The sequence below is a fragment of the Ictalurus furcatus genome, chromosome 4 (genome assembly GCF_023375685.1).
Source record: "Ictalurus furcatus strain D&B chromosome 4, Billie_1.0, whole genome shotgun sequence".
Lineage (NCBI taxonomy): Eukaryota > Metazoa > Chordata > Actinopteri > Siluriformes > Ictaluridae > Ictalurus > Ictalurus furcatus.
Window position 1 is genome coordinate 6,586,146 of NC_071258.1, and position 17,989 is coordinate 6,604,134.

Below are 17,989 nucleotides of genomic sequence, written 5' to 3' on the forward strand. Positions count from 1 at the left end.
TTACAAAATCATATAAGGAAAATAATATTTTAAACATAAATGAATAAAACCCAACTATTGGTTTGTTGTTCCAACTCCACTTCAAAACTGATAAAGATATCAGAATAAGATCTTCAGTACCAGAATAATAAACCCATCCACGTGTAAAATAGACTAAACCATTTGCGCCTTTGAAAGACCCACGAGTAGCTCTCATTATTTATTTTTTTAATCCAAACTTTTGTCTTGTTTATTCTACCTCTGTTAGATTAAGTCTGACTGTATCATTATCTTCAATTATAATATAAAAGCAAAACCTATACCACAAAGATTTAAGATGCTCCGTTATTCCAACGCCCCTGATTCTGATTTAATATACAGTGTATAGAGTTAGACAAACGTAGGCTATAGCAAGGGTCTAGGGGGCGTGGTTACTGTTTGGAGAAGCAGGATTGGGCGTGGCGTATGATAATTAGTAACCCCGCCTCCTATTTTGGTGACTAGCTGCCTGAACTTGAACACTGACGGGCAGAAGGCTGCGACCGTGACCACAACCGGCGGAGATAAATCCAGAAGCCGACTGTGTATTTTCCTTCGGTTGTTTGTTTCTGTATTTGTTTTTGTATTTGTTTTATGAAACCATTTGAACTCGTTGTGTTCACTCATTCAGGACTTCGTATAGGTATTTAACACCGACTAAAAGCCGGGGAGTTGTGCACAAAAAAAAAAAAAAAAAAGCTGATCATGTCCAGGCGCAAACTTGGGAGCCGACCGCAACACCTGAGCGTGATTCAAGGTAAGCTTGGAAAACTTGGGCCACGTCTCAAACCGCACACTACTACACGTATATCTGAATCGCCACCAGTGGTGGACACGTGCACGATGCAAAAACCTGTAGACAACAATTGTAAACACGCAGTGTGGCATAGTTGACGTGCTATTTTTGTGACCTACTATGCGGTTTTCTATTCAGCCATCAATAGTAAAAATAAGTCTCATAGTCTACATGCTGTAATCACTGTGATTCCTACAGGTTATATTAAAACACAACCTTGTGTTAAAGAGGGATTTCTTCTTATCTCTTATGATTTTATATGCACACATGACAAGTGTCAAAAAGCTGGACAAAAGCTGAGAAAGCTGACCCCGTGACTGTTTTAGGATTGTTGAAGTGAGTCTATCTTCTCTGGGCTAGAACTGGTATTTCTGATCATTATTGTGGATCATTTGGACTACCTTGGTCACTTCTCGTCCAGGTTGGAGACCCAACACGCCGCGCAACGCCACTTTACTTCCTTATTGCATCTTCCCGACTTTCACATTTTTTCCTTTCTCTCTCTCTCTCTCTGTGTGTGGTAATTCATTTAAGTGTTATTAAATTTCATTATATATTATTTTTGGAGCCTTGTGTAGACTGTGGTGCATTTTAAATATTTATTATTCTCACCCCAGGAAAGACACAAGGAGGCACTGAGTCGGTGCTTTTTATAAACACGCTTCAATTTGGATGTGGTTGTGTTGATAAAACACTGTCAGGAATAAGAGCCAGCAATCAAAAATGTTTGTTTGTTAGTCTGAAACTAATAAATAAAAATGGCAGTCAATCAATGTTTTTGTACTGAATAAGTTCTCACCCCCCACCCAACCCCTAACTAGAGGTGCAAGGTTGCCAGATTGAATCCGCCAATCTACGTTTTTCAGACCTAACCGGTTTTTAAAAAAACAAGTCTAGCTTCACTCCAAAGCAGTCAACACGGTACCTCTGTTCAACTGTGTCTGCTATACATGTTCCGCAATCTAATGCGAGAAAAATAGACCGCCGTGGAATCGAGGTCAATCTGGCAACCTTGCGCGCCTTTACCTGACCGCAGGACGGTGCAGCCGCGCCTAGTGCGCAAAAGCAGCAGCAGAAACAGGAAAGGTGACATTTCTGGGTAACCACGAGTGCGGTCCTGCCCATTCTTGGTGTTGTCTGTGCCTGTAGTGGGCACTAGCAGGGGCATCATGTCCAGAGGCGCTAGAGGCAGGATCACTGCTTAAATGTCACCTGCAAGAACCATCCTCCATCAAGCACAGAGATAAGAGATGTTCCTCTTACTGAGCAGAGAGTTATTTTTAGAAGATTGTAAATACTGTGCTCACAGCATGTCGCAAGACTGGGCCACGCTGAGGTTTATTTTATTTTTTATTCACCTCATTTCAATTAGATTTCTTGCTCATCATCACCACCAAGGGTTCCAACAGTCCTAGCGCGCACCGTCAAACAGTTAACTGTAGATCTGCATTTCAGTCTAGTATGGTGACTTCTCTGCTCACTAACTTCTGTAACTTTCCAATTACTGGTTGTCCATGTAGTCCTATTTACAATGTCTCACAGTCGGTCCAACTACCACTCTGGCTCTTGTGACAAATTAATAATGTCGCATGAAAGCTTGCATGAAACATGCGAGAAGCGACCCGAGCGTGTGTTGTGTGTAAAGTGTCAACGAGTTGAAGCAGTTGGTAAGTGTCGTCGCTGTGCGCAGTAGCTGAGTGAGAGTGTTTCCTGTCTGAAAGCAAGCCGAGTGGCAGAGACACAGGAAGTGGCCAGCATCTGCTGACCAGACAGTGTCCGACTGAGGGTGCCAGATAAGCACGCTCGATGGGGCTGTAGAGAAGTGAAAGTAACACTTCGTTAGAAAGCCTGACACAAACAAGCAAGTGAAGGTCTATTTAGAAGATGGGTTAGGCAGGTCATTTAGAGCTTCAGGGGTATACATGTGACTGTGAGGTGAGAGAGACAGCGGTTGTTTGTTGAAAGATCTTAAGTACTTCATTGACCTATTTTATCGTGGAAATGATCATTTGGTCACTTGACCATGTCCAGTAGAGTCGATGCATTTAGAGCAGGCAACAATTCAATATGATCAACATAGGGCTATTTTGATATTGATACAGTGACATACAACAAGAGTGTGATCACTATTGTGGTAACAGCTCGTTCTGGCTGTTGATGGGTGTTGTTGGCTTTGAGGAGTAGGAAGCCACACCACTTTTGGTGTGACTGACAGGCATAGAAGACACACCTCATTTACGACGACTGACAGGCACAAAAGCCACGGCTCCATTTTTGTCGATGACAGACATGGAAAGCCATGCTTCTTTTACTTGGAATGACAGGCATACAAGCCATGCCTCCTTTACTAGAAATAAAGCCTATTTTATACTTTCTTCCAAACATGTTTTGGAAGCGTTTGTGAAACATTTTTTCATATCAGCGGTTATGAGGCACTTCAGACGTCCCATAAGTTGCAACAGAAATATCTGTACACCACTCCAGCACTTCACCTATAGTTTTGGGCAAGTATATGATCTCAATATCAGGATAAATTGGGTCACAGTGCAATTTTCTGAGAGTATTGTGGGTCAGTATTATAATACCAGATAATTAGGTAACTGGTAAAGAATAATAAATGCTTATGTCCAATCAAATAATTTTCCTCGTTCTCCTTATTCAATGCAAATTTAAACTTCTAAATATTGTGATGCCTCATGTCTTCAAGCAGTTTTGCCATATCACCCAGCCAGTCAGCTAGAAGTAACTTACGAAGGTGTGATTTTACCTGTTACTGCTTCCTCTTTCCCTTCTGCCTTGTTTGATGGACAGACTGCAAATAGCCAAGAAGTTCGTTTTGGGCAGGACTCGGGAGCAGTTCTGATAAATCTGCCTTGACAGCACAGGGAAGCTTGATGGGGCGAAGACTGTAAACATGAAATTGTGAAAGTATGAAAGAGAAAATGCGCAGTGACAAATCAAAACTGAATAACATTTCTGAATAATAGTAAAGAATAATAAACTGTTACTACGAATAATTAGACCAATACAAAGACACCTGGATTACAATCAGCTCTTAATTTTTGAATTGATGCAGCTGTGTAGTCTGGTTAAAACTGATGCACCGATTTGTGAGTCATGAAGACTGAAGGTGACGATGCCAAGGGAAATAGGGGCAAGTTCCATGGCCGAAGAAACAGAGGCATTCAGTTCCTGTCTAGGTTTCTGGTATTAGCAACCATCAACCATTAAGCCGATAAGGTTGCGTGTAAGATGACGAGAGAAAAAAAAATCCCTCATAAACCTGTATTTGTGCTTGTGATCTCTCCTTCAGATGCCCCAGAGCCTAGCGTGAATTCGAGCCCACCCTGCTCTCCTGGAGGCAGCGATTTACTGACGTGCGGTCAGTGTGGTCAGGCCTTCCCTCTGGCTCACATCCTCACCTTCATCCAGCACAAGCAAGGAGGATGTAGCAGCACTAGGCCTGGCCCACTGGACCACACACCTCAGTCTCCAGCCAATCATGCGTTCCGACGTGGCCCAGGTGTGCAGCTGGAAACAGGCTATGTGGAGCTGAAGAGGATGACAGGCAGTCGTTGGGAGGAAGAGTCAGGTGTGAAGGTGGAGCCTAACCTAGCAGGTGAGTTCTGGGTGTTAATTAATGTCGATCTTTTCATTGTCCTTCCATTTAACGAACTTGCCCCCAGTCCGTCTCATTAGATCGCCGTTGCTGCGGCGCTGAGGCCTCTGTGAGTTAGAGATGCTGACGCTAATTGTATGGAAGGGATAGGCAGTATGGTTACACACTGTCTTGCATAAACACACACGCACATTTGTACACACCCCGGGGGGGTAAGTGGGAAGCGGTGCACACCTGAGCATCTCCTTGGCTCGGTCTCTCAGGTGAGATGTCCAGGTAAACAGAGCGCAGCCAGGCCATGCAACAGCACAAGTCCCACAGTAGTGTACACATACACACCGTGAGCTCCCACTCAATACTGTTCAGCAATTATAATATGGCACTTAAAGGAGTAGTTTGGTGGGGGGGAAAAATTGAGCCAAAGCAAGTTTGCTGTCCACATTTTACTTCTTTAGTTGTACACTTCAATTACGAGGTTTATGCAAATACCAAGAAATGGCAGTCCATCTCAACCCTTAAACATTATATACATGCTTAAAACAACATCATACACTACGCTATTCTTAAGTAAATAAATACTTTTGTAGAATAGGAGAGATTTTGACGTTTAGAGGGCGGAAGGATACCAGATTGTACTAAGGCTAAAAAGTTATTCCAGTTGTCCGAGATGGATGACCTCAAAACATTGCAGTGTTTATCTATATGGTGAAGTTTTGTTCATTTTTACATCACAGTAGGTCTTATCTTGTGTTGCAAGCTACATCAAGTCTGTGTGACATTACAGAGCTGGATAGGATAGGCTAAGAGTTACTGTTTGTATGGAGTTTCGAATGTTCTTCCCATATTCTCCCCATGTCCACCTGGCTTTTCTCAGGGTTCTCTGGTTTTCACCATTCTCCCAAAAAACATACTGGTATGTGCATTGGCTATACTCCATTGCTCCTAGGTGTGAGTGAGTGAGTGAGTGAATGAATGTGTATATGTGTGGTGCATAGTCATGGACTGGTTGCCAGATTATGCTCCAGCAGTTAATGTAAGTGAATGAATGAATAAATTAGGATTTTTTAATTTATTTTATTTTTGAAAATTTATTTTTTACACCTGCTTCCAAGCTCTTGGACAAAACTAATGAAGTAAACTTCAGACACCAAACCTGTCCTGCATCTGAGTTAAAGGGCAGCATCGTGTCAGTTAGATCATTTTTCTGAACCGATTTTCGATCAATTCTTTTGCCAACCTTAACCAACCCGAGTTATAAAAATCTGTCAATTCTAGAACAACTGAAGGGTCTGAATTTGCATATTCTGCATATTCTGCAAACTCAGATGTTGGCCAACTTGTTTTGAGCCTTCCAGCGTGAGAGATTCTTTCGCTAGGCTTGAGTCATGCAGTCCGGTCACAGAGGTTTGTACAAACTTCAAACATTTCACTTATCCTTAGTGCCTTGTCTGCAGGTTTCCCACCATCTTACTGTGAGTAGCATAATGACAGTAATGAACTTTTCAATATAATCCCGGTTGATTTCCTGCCAGTCAATGCACTCATTTAGTTACATTGCTCAGAAATTACTAAGAAAAAGAAATCAGAGTGTCGAGCTAATGTTATCCTGCTCCGTGCATGTGGTTTGTCTTATTCTACAGTAATCTGGCAGGGTCACTAGTCTGTTCAGGTGCAACCGTTGCTCTTTATTTGTCCGCTTAGTGAACTGTGACTTCCTGTGACTTGACTCACACCTCGGCTGCAGCAACCCAAATCGAGATCTGCTGTTACCTTTCCCTGCTAAGCTAAGCTAACATGGCAGTTTATTAAAGGTGACAAGTGTTCGCCAAGGGACTCGGTGGTTATGACTGATCATTATCTACAGTGCACGCACACATGCACACTGACGCGCACATGTTTGCACTTCCTTCCTTTGTGTGGAGCTCAAGGGACAGACAGCTCTGCCTCTGTCTGTCCATGTCTCTCTCGCTCTCGCTCTCGCCCTCTCGCCATCGCTCTCTCTCTCTGCTTCACAGGGCTCAGTCCTTCTTCGTTCACATTTATGCTTGTTTGATGCTAAGGACAGGTGTCAAGGCAGGAATAAGTTCAGAAGTTTGTTCAGTATTCTGATGTATTGAGTGTCTCTTTGAAATGGTGTGCAAGTGTAAGACTGTGTGAACGGATGAGTGAGGGACAGTAATGCGATTTAGTTTTTTCACTCTGACTCATCCAGTGAAAAGTCAGTTACCCCACAACAGTAATGTGTCCCTCTGACAAGTGCATGTGTGTGATTTTAGCACCTTGGCCTGTTTGTGTGTGTGTGTGTGTGTGTGTGTGTGTGTGTTTTAAAGTAACCATGTGATTGATCATTCAGACAATACATTGATACCCTATCTTCACCATTCTCCTTCATTCTCGTGCCCTCATTATCCCCTCTCTCTCTCTCTCTCTCTCTCTCTCTCTCTCTCTCGCGCTCTTGCGCTCGCTCTTTCTCGCCCTCCCACCTTCTCTTTTCTTCCTCCATTCCCAAGGGAGAGAAGATTCCGCCTGCTGCTCGTTAGAGCTCCCAGCCAATCTGCATTTTTAATTAGCAGTTATTGCTTCTGCTTAATATGCAAGTGCTACCCTGGGCCAAATGGGAATCCTTACAAAAAGAGTGAAGGAGAGGGAGGAAAAAAGGAGAGAGAGAGAGAGAGAGAGAGAGAGAGAGAGAGAGAGAGAGAGAGAGAGAGACGGGTTGGGTATTGTGTTTCACTCCAGGACCTCGAGACAAAAGCCCCCCTGCACCCCTCCCCTGTCTCACCCACCCAAGGGAGAGATTTGGAGGCAGAAGGGGACTCACACTGAGGGTTTCAAGGTGCACTCATCGAAGTGATGTTTTTTCTAGGTTGCTTAATGTCATGTAGGGCTTCTTCTCTTTGTTCTTAAGTCAAACTTATTTTTTGCTTCTTTTTTTTTCCACCGCTCCTTTTAACCTCCTTCCCAAAGGCTCAAAGGCATGTCTTCTCCTCTAAGCTCTCTCCTCTCCAGGCCTAGAGCCTTAGACAGAGGGCAGAGGCAGAGACACTTTTTAATCTTCTCACCCCTTAAACCCCCTCCCAATAAAATACAGAAGGATTTTGACTTGAGGAGACATGAAAGAGGCTTATACCATTCAGCCCTGAGCCCCTTTGGCAGCCAAAAAAAATTAAATGCATTCCCCCCCCCCCCCCCCCCCCCCCCCAGTTCAATATTTGGGATCCTGTTTCCCATTTTGATTTATGCAGAAAAGCCCCATTTATCAAGCAGGCTGACTCAGGGTTCATTTGCATAAAGCCTTCGTTTCGCCTCGTTCCGCTAATTAGCAATTTGCTGCTTAATTGGTGAGTGGCTCTCAGAAAAAGAGACAAAGCTCACCATATATTTGAAGATATCCTCAGACCTCTTTTATGGCAGCTTCAGTCTGTGTCCTTCTTTTTACACTTGACACACTCTCCTGTGGGCACACCTAGCAGCCTTGACCCTGGCAAGGTTACTGACGTTTTTCCTAAGCACGGTTTCTCTGCCAACCTACAGAGACAACACTTTGCACCCGGTTTTGCTTTTCACCATTTTGTTTTCCTTCATCATTTTATGGATAAAGACTTGCTGTCACACATGCATACCATTTCATCTATTCTAACTCTGGCTGTAGCATGCCCTACTTTTTACGTTTGCCGTTAAACCTGTTTCTGCCCTGCACAAACGAAATGACATTACGTTCTATGAGTTATGGGCGGCTTCTGCTGACGTCCTTTCATTTTCATGCTGCAAACTGTCTCACGCATCATCACAATGCATTCCCACACATGACCTTAGGCAGAGAGGGATGTCATTTTCTTACTGGACTAGCCATGCCTGTTCTGGTGGCCCCTGATTTGCATTTTCACTTTATTGCATTTTTACCTGTATGCCAGTGTTCCAGTGTAAATTTGAATATGTGCTCTTAATAATTTCAAGTAAAATGGTCTCTACGTTCTTGTAATAAGTTTCCTGACATGGTGGTTCCACAAAAAAGGCATGAGCTAACAGAAAAAGAAATGTAAGCACTCTGATTTTTACATTTATTAAGAAATCCAGGATCCATTAATATGGGTGGTCTGAATACAAATTAGAAATACCCCCAAACCTGCACACCAGGTTAAGCGATGTTGAATGACCTGCAATTGCATGTTGAAATTTGATTGGCTCTTGGACTTTTAGGACACGTTTAATGCTAACTCAGATTTTCAGATCCCCATTTCTTAAAAGAACATGGCAAACCCTCTGTAGTGACGATTTCAGACTTTGACCAATGTACCACTTGTGTACTCCCTCGAAAATCATTAACACATTTTATAGGGTCACCTTAAAACCAATTCTTGTCAAATAATCTCCATGTAATTTCTGTTTGCAGATGAGCCATCCAGTTTTACCTGCCTGGTTTGTGAGTGTCAGTTGCCTAGTGCATGGGCTCTCCTCCAACACGCCCAGTACACGCACTCCCTGAGTCTCTACCAAGTTGAGGCCAATCATAACCAAAAGCCCAAACCACCAGCCATGATGGATCCACGCCACCTGGGTGCCACACTGGCCACTGCCTTCCAGACTTCCTCTACCTTGAAGCGTTTACCCCGCTCCCATCAGCTCCAGATCCATGCCCCCTTGTCAGGAGGACAGGATCCTCAGAGCATGAACTTCTCAATGTGTCTACAGCGGCTGGCGGAGGTGAGTGTTGGGAATGGAGGAGTCGTGCCCTCGCCATCTACATCTCCACCTGCCGCTTCTCCTTTTCCTCACTCTACCCCTCCATTGCTAAGCAAGTTCTCTTGTGAGGTCTGTGGCCATAATTTCCAGTCCTTGCGCAGCCTTTCTGCTCATCGGCGCACACATGCCACTGAGAAGCCTTACCATTGTGCTATGTGCCAGCTATCCTTTGCTCAAAGTGGAGAGCTAGCTCGTCACATGAGGAGCCACCGAAAAGTTCCAGAAAGCTCATTAAAATTGTCAGACATCTCCTTAAGAATGCCAAATCTTGTCACTGCCACCACAAAAGAAGATGGAAACGCCCCAAGCAGGTTTTCTCAGCAAGGATATGGGGATGGTGGGCATCAGGAAAGTGACACTGCAGGTACAGGTTTGATCCTGTTGCCATCCCAGCCGAGAGGAGCCAACCACAGTTTGCAGAGGTGCTATCAACTTCACACGGAGGTAGATGAGGAGGTGCAGGTGGAGCCGCAGCATCCTTCACCCTACGGCAGCCCTTCAGAGGGCTCACTGGACAGCGGAGAGACTGGTGAGAGCGGCATCGCCAGCGGAAACTGTACTCCCAAGAGGCCTGAGCGTGACGGCGAGGTGGAGGCAGAGGTTGAATGTGTGGATGTGGTGCCTGATTGGCAACAGGACACTGAGAGACGGCAGTCTGGTGGTCGCAAGAAGAAAGAAGAAGCTTGTGAATATTGCGGCAAACGATTCCGCAACAGTAGCAACCTGACTGTGCATCGGAGGAGCCACACTGGCGAACGGCCATACCGTTGCGGTTTGTGCAGTTATGCCTGTGCCCAGAGCAGCAAGCTGACACGCCATATGAAGACCCATGGCGCCCGTGGCACCCGTGCCCCCTTCCAGTGTCAGCTCTGCTCTGTGCCCTTTACCGTCTACGCCACACTGGAGAAGCACCTCAAGAAGACACATGGTATTAGCCATGCCACAGTTGGAGCCTACAGCCAGAACACACACTCTCTTAGCCCTCCTCTTGGATACACCAACCTTGCCATTAAAATGGAGGATGATCCCACCATAGAGCACTCTGAAGCCCCAGTCCAAACCATCACAGAGGGTGTGGCAATGTCCAAAACTCTCAAAGAAGAGGAATCCGAGACGATGGTCACCACTGATGGTGCTCTCTCACCCACTCCTGAAGATGCCAGCCATAAAGTAGAGTTGAGTCTTTCTCCAAGAACTGCCTGAACATTGAGGAATCCTTCAGGGATCATACTGACCACAACCAGCACACCAGACGCTTGGATCTGATTCTGCCCAGCCCCTGGTCAATATATCCCTCAATAACTGAGGTACCAAACCCATCTTTTGGTGAATAGGAGCCACTTTTTGGGCTATGTAATTGATCAGCTATCCTAGATCGGATTGCAATCAAGTGCCTACATGTAGACAACTGTGACCATTCATGTAAGGATTCAGGACTCTGTATGATATTTGAAATGTTTTACGCTCATTACGGTGAGTGAGTTGACTTGTGATTGTCCAGTCTGTCCAGGACTATAGAGGCTATAGTTTTTTCAGCCCCAAAAGAAGACGGGTGAATCAGCCTAGAGCATCAATGATCAAGAAAGATCAAGATTGTCTGTACATGATTCTTATTCGTTTTTTGTTCCAAGTTTCTTAGAGGTTGGTTATTTGTAAAGAGCTCTGTTTATTACAAGAAATTACATTCTCAATTTTAGTGACTCTTAAAGTCAAATTGACAAGGAAAGTGAGAATTTTGTAATGCTCTCTTTCCCCAACATTTTTGAGAGAATTATACTGGCAATGGGGAATTTTTTTATAATTTTTTTTTTTGTTGTTGTTGTTGTTGTTGTTGTTGTTGTTGTTGTTTCAACTGAAAATCCTTTTAAACTTGGAAACAGTCTTAATCTGTGTCCTAAACACTGGACCTTAATTTTGGGATACTGTTTATAATCAGCACAGTTTGGGTATGTGGCAATGAGCATCAACAATCATTACACAGACTTCTGTGTTCCTCATCTCAAACATGCATGGCAATGTCTTCGGGATCTTTGTAAATGTCAGCGCTTACACATTCTGTGCATTGTAACCAACTCGTCTCGAAAACTCTAGCTGCTCTTCTATGCATAAAGCTTCATTTTATAATGGAAAAGAAACGGGTGTCTGTATGCTTTCTGTTTGGTCTGTGTTTCTGTTTACAGATTAATGTTCTGTTTGTTTAACTGCATGTCGTAAAATGTTAAGGTGTCTTTTGCCCTGTGACTTCTCGTGAGTGCTGCATGTTGTATGAGTGCGTAAATGAAATGTCTTGCTTTCAGAGGAATGACTGGGTGGGGAGCAGCACTGACCTGTTGCCTGGAGAACCTGCCGTGTGAGCACTTGTGTGTGTGTGTGTGTGTGTGCGTTTGCTTGCTTGCGTGTGTGTGTGTGTGTGTGTGTGTGTGTGTGTGTGTGTGTGTGTGTGTGTGTAAATACACATGGGTTCAAACATGTCTTATTGTATGTATGCAGAAAAAGTTTAGTCTATTTTCTATGCTTATTGGTGTCTGACAGTTTGACTGTTTTCTTTTAAATAAATAAAAAAGTACAGTTCTGACTATTTGAATATAGACAAATGTGAAAAGCCGTTGGGCACAACAGTGTCCATCACTTCAGGGAATAGCACGCTGTACATAGAGAGCTTCACCCTCCTTAATGATGATTTATGAAGACCTTCCATTTTGTTGTTTGCTTCATCTGTATTGATTTCAGTTATATCTGTTATGTATGTGTAATATTTTCCCCCAGCATTCCATGGGAAGCACATGCCTTTGCTGTAAAGCAGACATAATTTTGTTATTCTGTGCCTGTGCAGGTGAATATTAAAAGACTGATGCAAAGTCGAAAGTGTCTGTGTGTGTGTGTGTCTGCAATGGAATGGAACCTGCCACTACTTGTTTGAGAATACATCAAGAATTCATCCGTGTTTAGACTGGAGAGCTGCTCTTCTCCCTCCTTACTTCCTTTGAGTTGTGCTCGGACTCAAAGGTCATTCCGAAAGCCCACACCTGTATTTGTGTGTATTCCAATAAGCACACTTTTCCACTGATAATAAACATCGGGTTAAGTGTAGAAGCACAACCAACTTCTGTTCGAGTTCATTATAACTTTGTACTCAAAGTTATACAGTAGATCTGCTTAACTGTATTACACTTAATGGCCATTATATTACATATGCCTACATAAAACCTCTCAGAACAGCAGTAACACGTTGGAGTGCGTATCAATCACAGCTCTTTTCTATACATATACATATACAGTGAGGAGAAATAAGTATTCCGACACGTTTGTTTTTGCTATTGAATATACTTCCAGTGCATATATCCACTTCAGATTTACACACACTCGTGTTTATGAATATGAACAAAACAGTGTGCATTCATTAGCATAAATAAAGACATTTTTAAAAAAAAAAATTGATCAGGAAAACATGTTGAGACACTCAGGGTCAACATTATTAAATACAACTCAAGTAGGAAAAGCAACAGAGCCATAGCAAAGACCTTAAAAAGCCTTGTTAGTACATGGTATAAGTAGTAAAAGTTCAATGAAGTACTCAAGGTTACCAGAGAATCAAGATGTTTCAGACAAAAGTCCTTCATCAGCAGTGCAAGTTAAGTGCTTCTGCAGCTGTAGGGTACTGTACACACATGCACAGTGTATCCACCTTCATTACTCTTTTCTCTGAAATGTACTGCATTCATTTTTTTTTCCTTCTAAATCTGCGAAAGATATATTTGAAACAAATATTCAGACCCTTTACTCAATGCATTGTTAAAGCAGTATTGGCAGTAATTATAGTCTTTTTGAGTCTGATGCTATGAGCTTGGCACACCTGAATTCAAGGATCTTCCTCCAGTCTGTTTAGTAGAACCTCCAGGTCTTTCCAGAAACATTCAACTGGGTAAAAACCAAGCTCCGTCTAGACCACTCAAGGATGATGATAGTCGTGTCTTTTCTGTGTGTTTCTGTTGTTTAAAGGTTAACTTTCGACCATGTATGAGGTTCTGATCACTTTTTTTTTTTTCTACAAAGATGCCTATGTGTTATGATCTGTTGATGTAGCACTTGGCATTCATGCTAAAGAGTTCAAACTTGTATGGAGCCACAGAACAGTCGCAAAAGATTTGTTGACTGTTTATTGAAGGTACAGTACACATACAATGTGCTACCTTAGATCCTTAAAAGGATAATAATCATGGCTTAGTGGTTAGCACATTTGCCTCGCACCTTCAGGATTGGGGGTTCGAATCCCACTTCCGCCCTGTGTGCGCAGACTTTGCATGTTCTCCTTGTGCTTTGGGGGTTTTCTCTGAGTACTCGGGCTTCCTCCACCAGTCCAAAGACTGATTGATTTCCAAATTGTCTGTAGTGTGTGTGAGATTGTGCCCTACAATGGGTTGGCACCTCATCCAGGGTGTCCCCCTGCCTTTTGCCCCAAGTCCACTGGGATAGGCTCCAGGCTCCCTGTGACCCTGTGTAGGATAAGTGGTACAGAAATGGATGGGTGGATTGATAATAATCACAAACTTGTTATTAATATGTTATGTGTTATTACATTACCTTAGCTACCACTCTGTAGATTAGTCCATTTCTGTGCACACTGGAGCTTTCATTTGTTCTCTGGCATCGCTAGAAAATTTAGGATTTGTCCACTTGTGCAGGACCTCTGTAGTTCCATCAGAGTGACCTTCTGGTTCTTACTGCCCACTCTATTAGACAAACCATGCACAGTGTGTGTTAATTGTCCTCTAGGGCTTCATCAGTGTCAGTTTGCAACCGCAACACCACTGGTTTTTGTTTGGTGGACTGTTCTTCAACACAGCAGTGACTTTGAATGCCAACAATGCTGCTGCACCAGATCCACTCCTTCTTCCAGCTCCAGCTACACTAACATGTCTCTGATGAGAATTACACCAAAAAAATAATCTTGTCAGTATTCTTCTTGTAGTGGTCTCTTTCCATTGGTGGATGGAGTAGGGAGTGGCCACAAAGTGGCCTACTTCATAAAATGGCCATTGAGAGAAAAAGAGAGATTGACATGCACTAGTATATATGAAATTAAACTCTGAAAACAATCGAACTGAATTTTAAAGTGTTCAGAGAACAGAATGAGATGCGATGCCTGGCAGAAATGGGTATTAAATTATTTATAGGTCAAGATGGGAGGTTACAGTGGTGCGACTAAACCAGAATCCCAGAATTGTGGGAGAGGTCTGGACAGAGTGCTAGTGCAAGTTACAATAATGTCCGTCTCCTCTGTATTGGGACTAAACCACGACGACAGCATCTCCAAACCAACCCCTTTCCCAAATCCCCCCACCACCACCACCCATTCTCTATCTAATGATAGTGCTGCTCTGTGACCCCTATAGTTCATTAACAAGCAGGCTTTTTAATGAGCTTTCAGCCTGGAATGGGGGAGGCTGAGTAGCAGGGACCATATGTAGCTCTCACCCCGATGCCCAATTATCACTGCGTCAGAACAACTACAGAGGGGGAGGCGTTGGGCAAGCACCAAACCGTGTCATTTATACCTCTCCAGTTTAGGTAAATTCCTTTCACTGGCTCTCGTCAGGGGAGGGAGAATTACAGGTGAGCATCCTGGGACCGGCACCACCCCTACTTCCCCATCAACACCCTCCAAACCCGTACACACACACACACACACACACACTCATACACCGTTCGTTGAAAGCTGCACAGTTCATACAACACCATTTGGTGACCACACAGACTAATTACATAATGTAATGTGAGAATGTGAGAATGGAGATAGCCCCAAACCAAACTTTCCCAGGTGCCCTTTGTCTTTTCTGGGCCACATCTCAACACCGGCACAGAGACAGCAAGCTCAGCAGAGCTGAGACCGTCCAGCACCCATGTCACTTTGACTAATCCGAAGGCCGCACCTCTCTGCCCTGAGCTTCCCCGACTAACCTATCGGTGTATATGTGTATGGGTGGGTGTGTGTGTGTGTGTGTGTGTGTGTGTGTGTGTGTGTGTGTGGACTTTGAGCAACATGCCCATGAGTGACTGCACAGTCCACAGGCCTTTGTTTGATCCGGAGGGTGAGGCCTCCACAGGTGTACAGGTCACACTCACACACACTGTTGTCTGAATGTCAAGAGAATGTCTGGAAGGCAGTTATGTTTGAATAACCCAATGCTCTTTTGCCTGGTTTTACAAACAAAAATGATCCGACTCTTTGGATAAAAGTACCATTACCTGAAACAGCAAGTCAAAATACATTCTCAGTCCAAAACATGTTAAATTATTTTCTTTAGGAACATGTTATATGTAATTATATACATACATATGTATTTTAAGTCCATATTTTCTGGACAATAAAACATCGCCCTAAATTCTGGTCACTGTGTTATGTAAGTCACACTTCCTTTATAGCATACATTCTGTAAAGAAGAGGTTGAGGTTAGGGAATTAACTTGTTATGAAAATTAATATCGGACCATATTTAATGTATAGCTCTACTGTATATATGCTTAACATACGAACATCTGCAGTTGAAGTGTATACTGTACCGTTTTTACATAAGGCTTAAAAATTACAACCAGTCTGCAAAAAATTACAGCAAGTGAAAATTTATTCAAATTTATCTAGTGTTTCCTGTTATAAGATTACCATGAACCAAATATTATATCATTAAAAAATGTTTTTACTAATATAAATTTTTTACATTTCTTATTCTATTGGCAGATCACTTTGCTTCTTTCTACAAATAATTGCTTAGCGAATTAGCTCAGTCATCTGCCAGTAGAAGAAGACTATTTCAAGCTTGAAATTCATTTGAAAAATGTCTAGAAATAGGTTTAATAATCTTAAATTGAATGGTTTATTTTAATCTTATAAGAGGAAATAATAGATACAGTATGTGAAATAACAGATGTTACATATAAAAAAATCTCCAAGGATCACAGCTGGAGAATTGCAGAAGTTAGTTGTGTCTTGGGGTCAGAAAGTCTCCAAAACTACAATCCGAAGTAACCTACATCACCACAAGTTGTTTGGAAGGGTTTCAAGAAAAAAAGCCGATACGCTCATCCAAAAACAAACTCAAGAGTGTCTTCAGTTTGCCAGACACTACTGGAACTTCAAATGGGATCAGGTTCTATGGTCAGATGAAACCAAAATAGAGCTTTTTGGTAATAAACACCAGAGGTGGTTTTTGTGCACACGGAGAGGTAGCCATATGGGAAAGTACCTCATGCCCACGGTTAAATATGGTGGTGGCTCTAATGTTTTGGGGCTGTTTTTTCTGCCAGAGGACCTGGACATTTTGTTAGGATACATGGCATCATGGACTCTATCAAATATCAACAGATATTAAATGAAAACCTGACTGCATCTGCCAGAAAGCTTCAAATGGGCCATGGTTGGATCTTCTAGCAGGACAATGATCCAAAACATACATCAAAATCAACACAAAAATGCTTTACTGACCACAAAATCAAGGTCCTGCCATGGCCATCCCAGTCCCCTGACTTGAAACCCATAGAAAACCTGTGGGGTGAACTGAAGAGGAGAGTCCACCAGTGTCACCTCGAAATGTGAAGGATCTGGAGAGATTCTGTATGGAGGAACGGTCTCAGATCCTTTGCCATGAATTCTCCAACCTCACCAGGCATTATAGGAGAATACTCAGAGCTGTTATCTTGGCAAATGGAGATAGCACAAAGTATTGACTAAAAGGGTGCCAATAATTGTTGCACACCTATATTTAACAAAGATTTTTTTTTTAAAATAACCTGTTTTTTTGTTTGCAATTGTCTGATATCCATGAGAGCAGAGAATTTTGGGAATTTTTTGTTAACAAAAGGTTAAACAATAAATACAATTTGTCACAGCCTTCTTTGCTCATAAGGTGCCAATATCAGGGGAGGGCACTGTGTATGGTAGACGTACCAGAGGTACCAGATGAACCAGCAACACGGCATATACTAGGTGTTTATCATGGTACATCTGTGCTCACATTGGCAATCTAATAAATAATACTCATAATAATTCATACTGTAATTAAAGCTCGCTGACCTGCTGCTGCTGAGCTCAATGTACTCGAGCCATTTCAATAACAAATAATGCACACAGTGACATGGGGTTCCATCAAATCAGTATGGGTGTGTAATTAAGAGCTCAAAATTATTAAGTTACGCCAAAGCCTGTGCTCAGATCTGCATGCACAGCACTTTCTGTGGCTAAACAAATGTGACGGATGATCTTTAATGCTAGCTGAAATGCACACTCCGATTTATGTCCTTACATCAGATTTAAAAAAAACAAAAACAAAAAAAAAAAACAGAAATGAAACATTCTTAATTGCATTTCTTAACGATGCATCAATGTCCGTTGTTGCTTTCGTCATCCCTCTTTGTTCTCCTGTGACAGGGACTGAGAAGAGAATGATGCAAGAGAAGAGAAGGAAAGAGGGAAAGCAAAGGAAGGACCTGTTAAAGGGCTAAACCACAGAAAGGTTCTCTAATGCTTTTTTATCCTTCATCCCAAAACCTGAAATCCCACCCTGGTTCTTTACCGAGACCACAGAGAGAAATCTGAAGCCTAAAATTACCCTCCTTCTCCCCACGGGAGTGAAACACAACGGTCCAGCTGCCTAACGCTGGACTACACATAGACAACCACGCCACAGAGGCGTAGAGATAAAGGCAGATCTGGATTTATACAATGATTCATTCTTACCACAGATGACAGGGCGATGTGGGTTAAACCTGTTGCGGCTTGCACTCCAAGATGCTTGCATTCCTAAGGGGCCGCACATGGTG

The 17,989-nt window shown here is 42.8% G+C and overlaps 1 protein-coding gene across 1 annotated transcript; it reads left to right on the plus strand.

The window, feature by feature from the left end:
* Positions 1 to 327: 327 nt before the first annotated feature.
* On the plus strand, positions 328 to 11,902 carry znf296 (zinc finger protein 296). The gene is made up of 3 exons (XM_053622670.1): positions 328 to 775; positions 4,128 to 4,433; positions 8,827 to 11,902. The coding sequence occupies exons 1-3, from the start codon at positions 724 to 726 to the stop codon at positions 10,377 to 10,379; spliced, it is 1,911 nt and encodes a 636-aa protein (XP_053478645.1). The 5' UTR covers positions 328 to 723; the 3' UTR covers positions 10,380 to 11,902.
* The last annotated feature ends 6,087 nt before the right edge of the window (positions 11,903 to 17,989 follow it).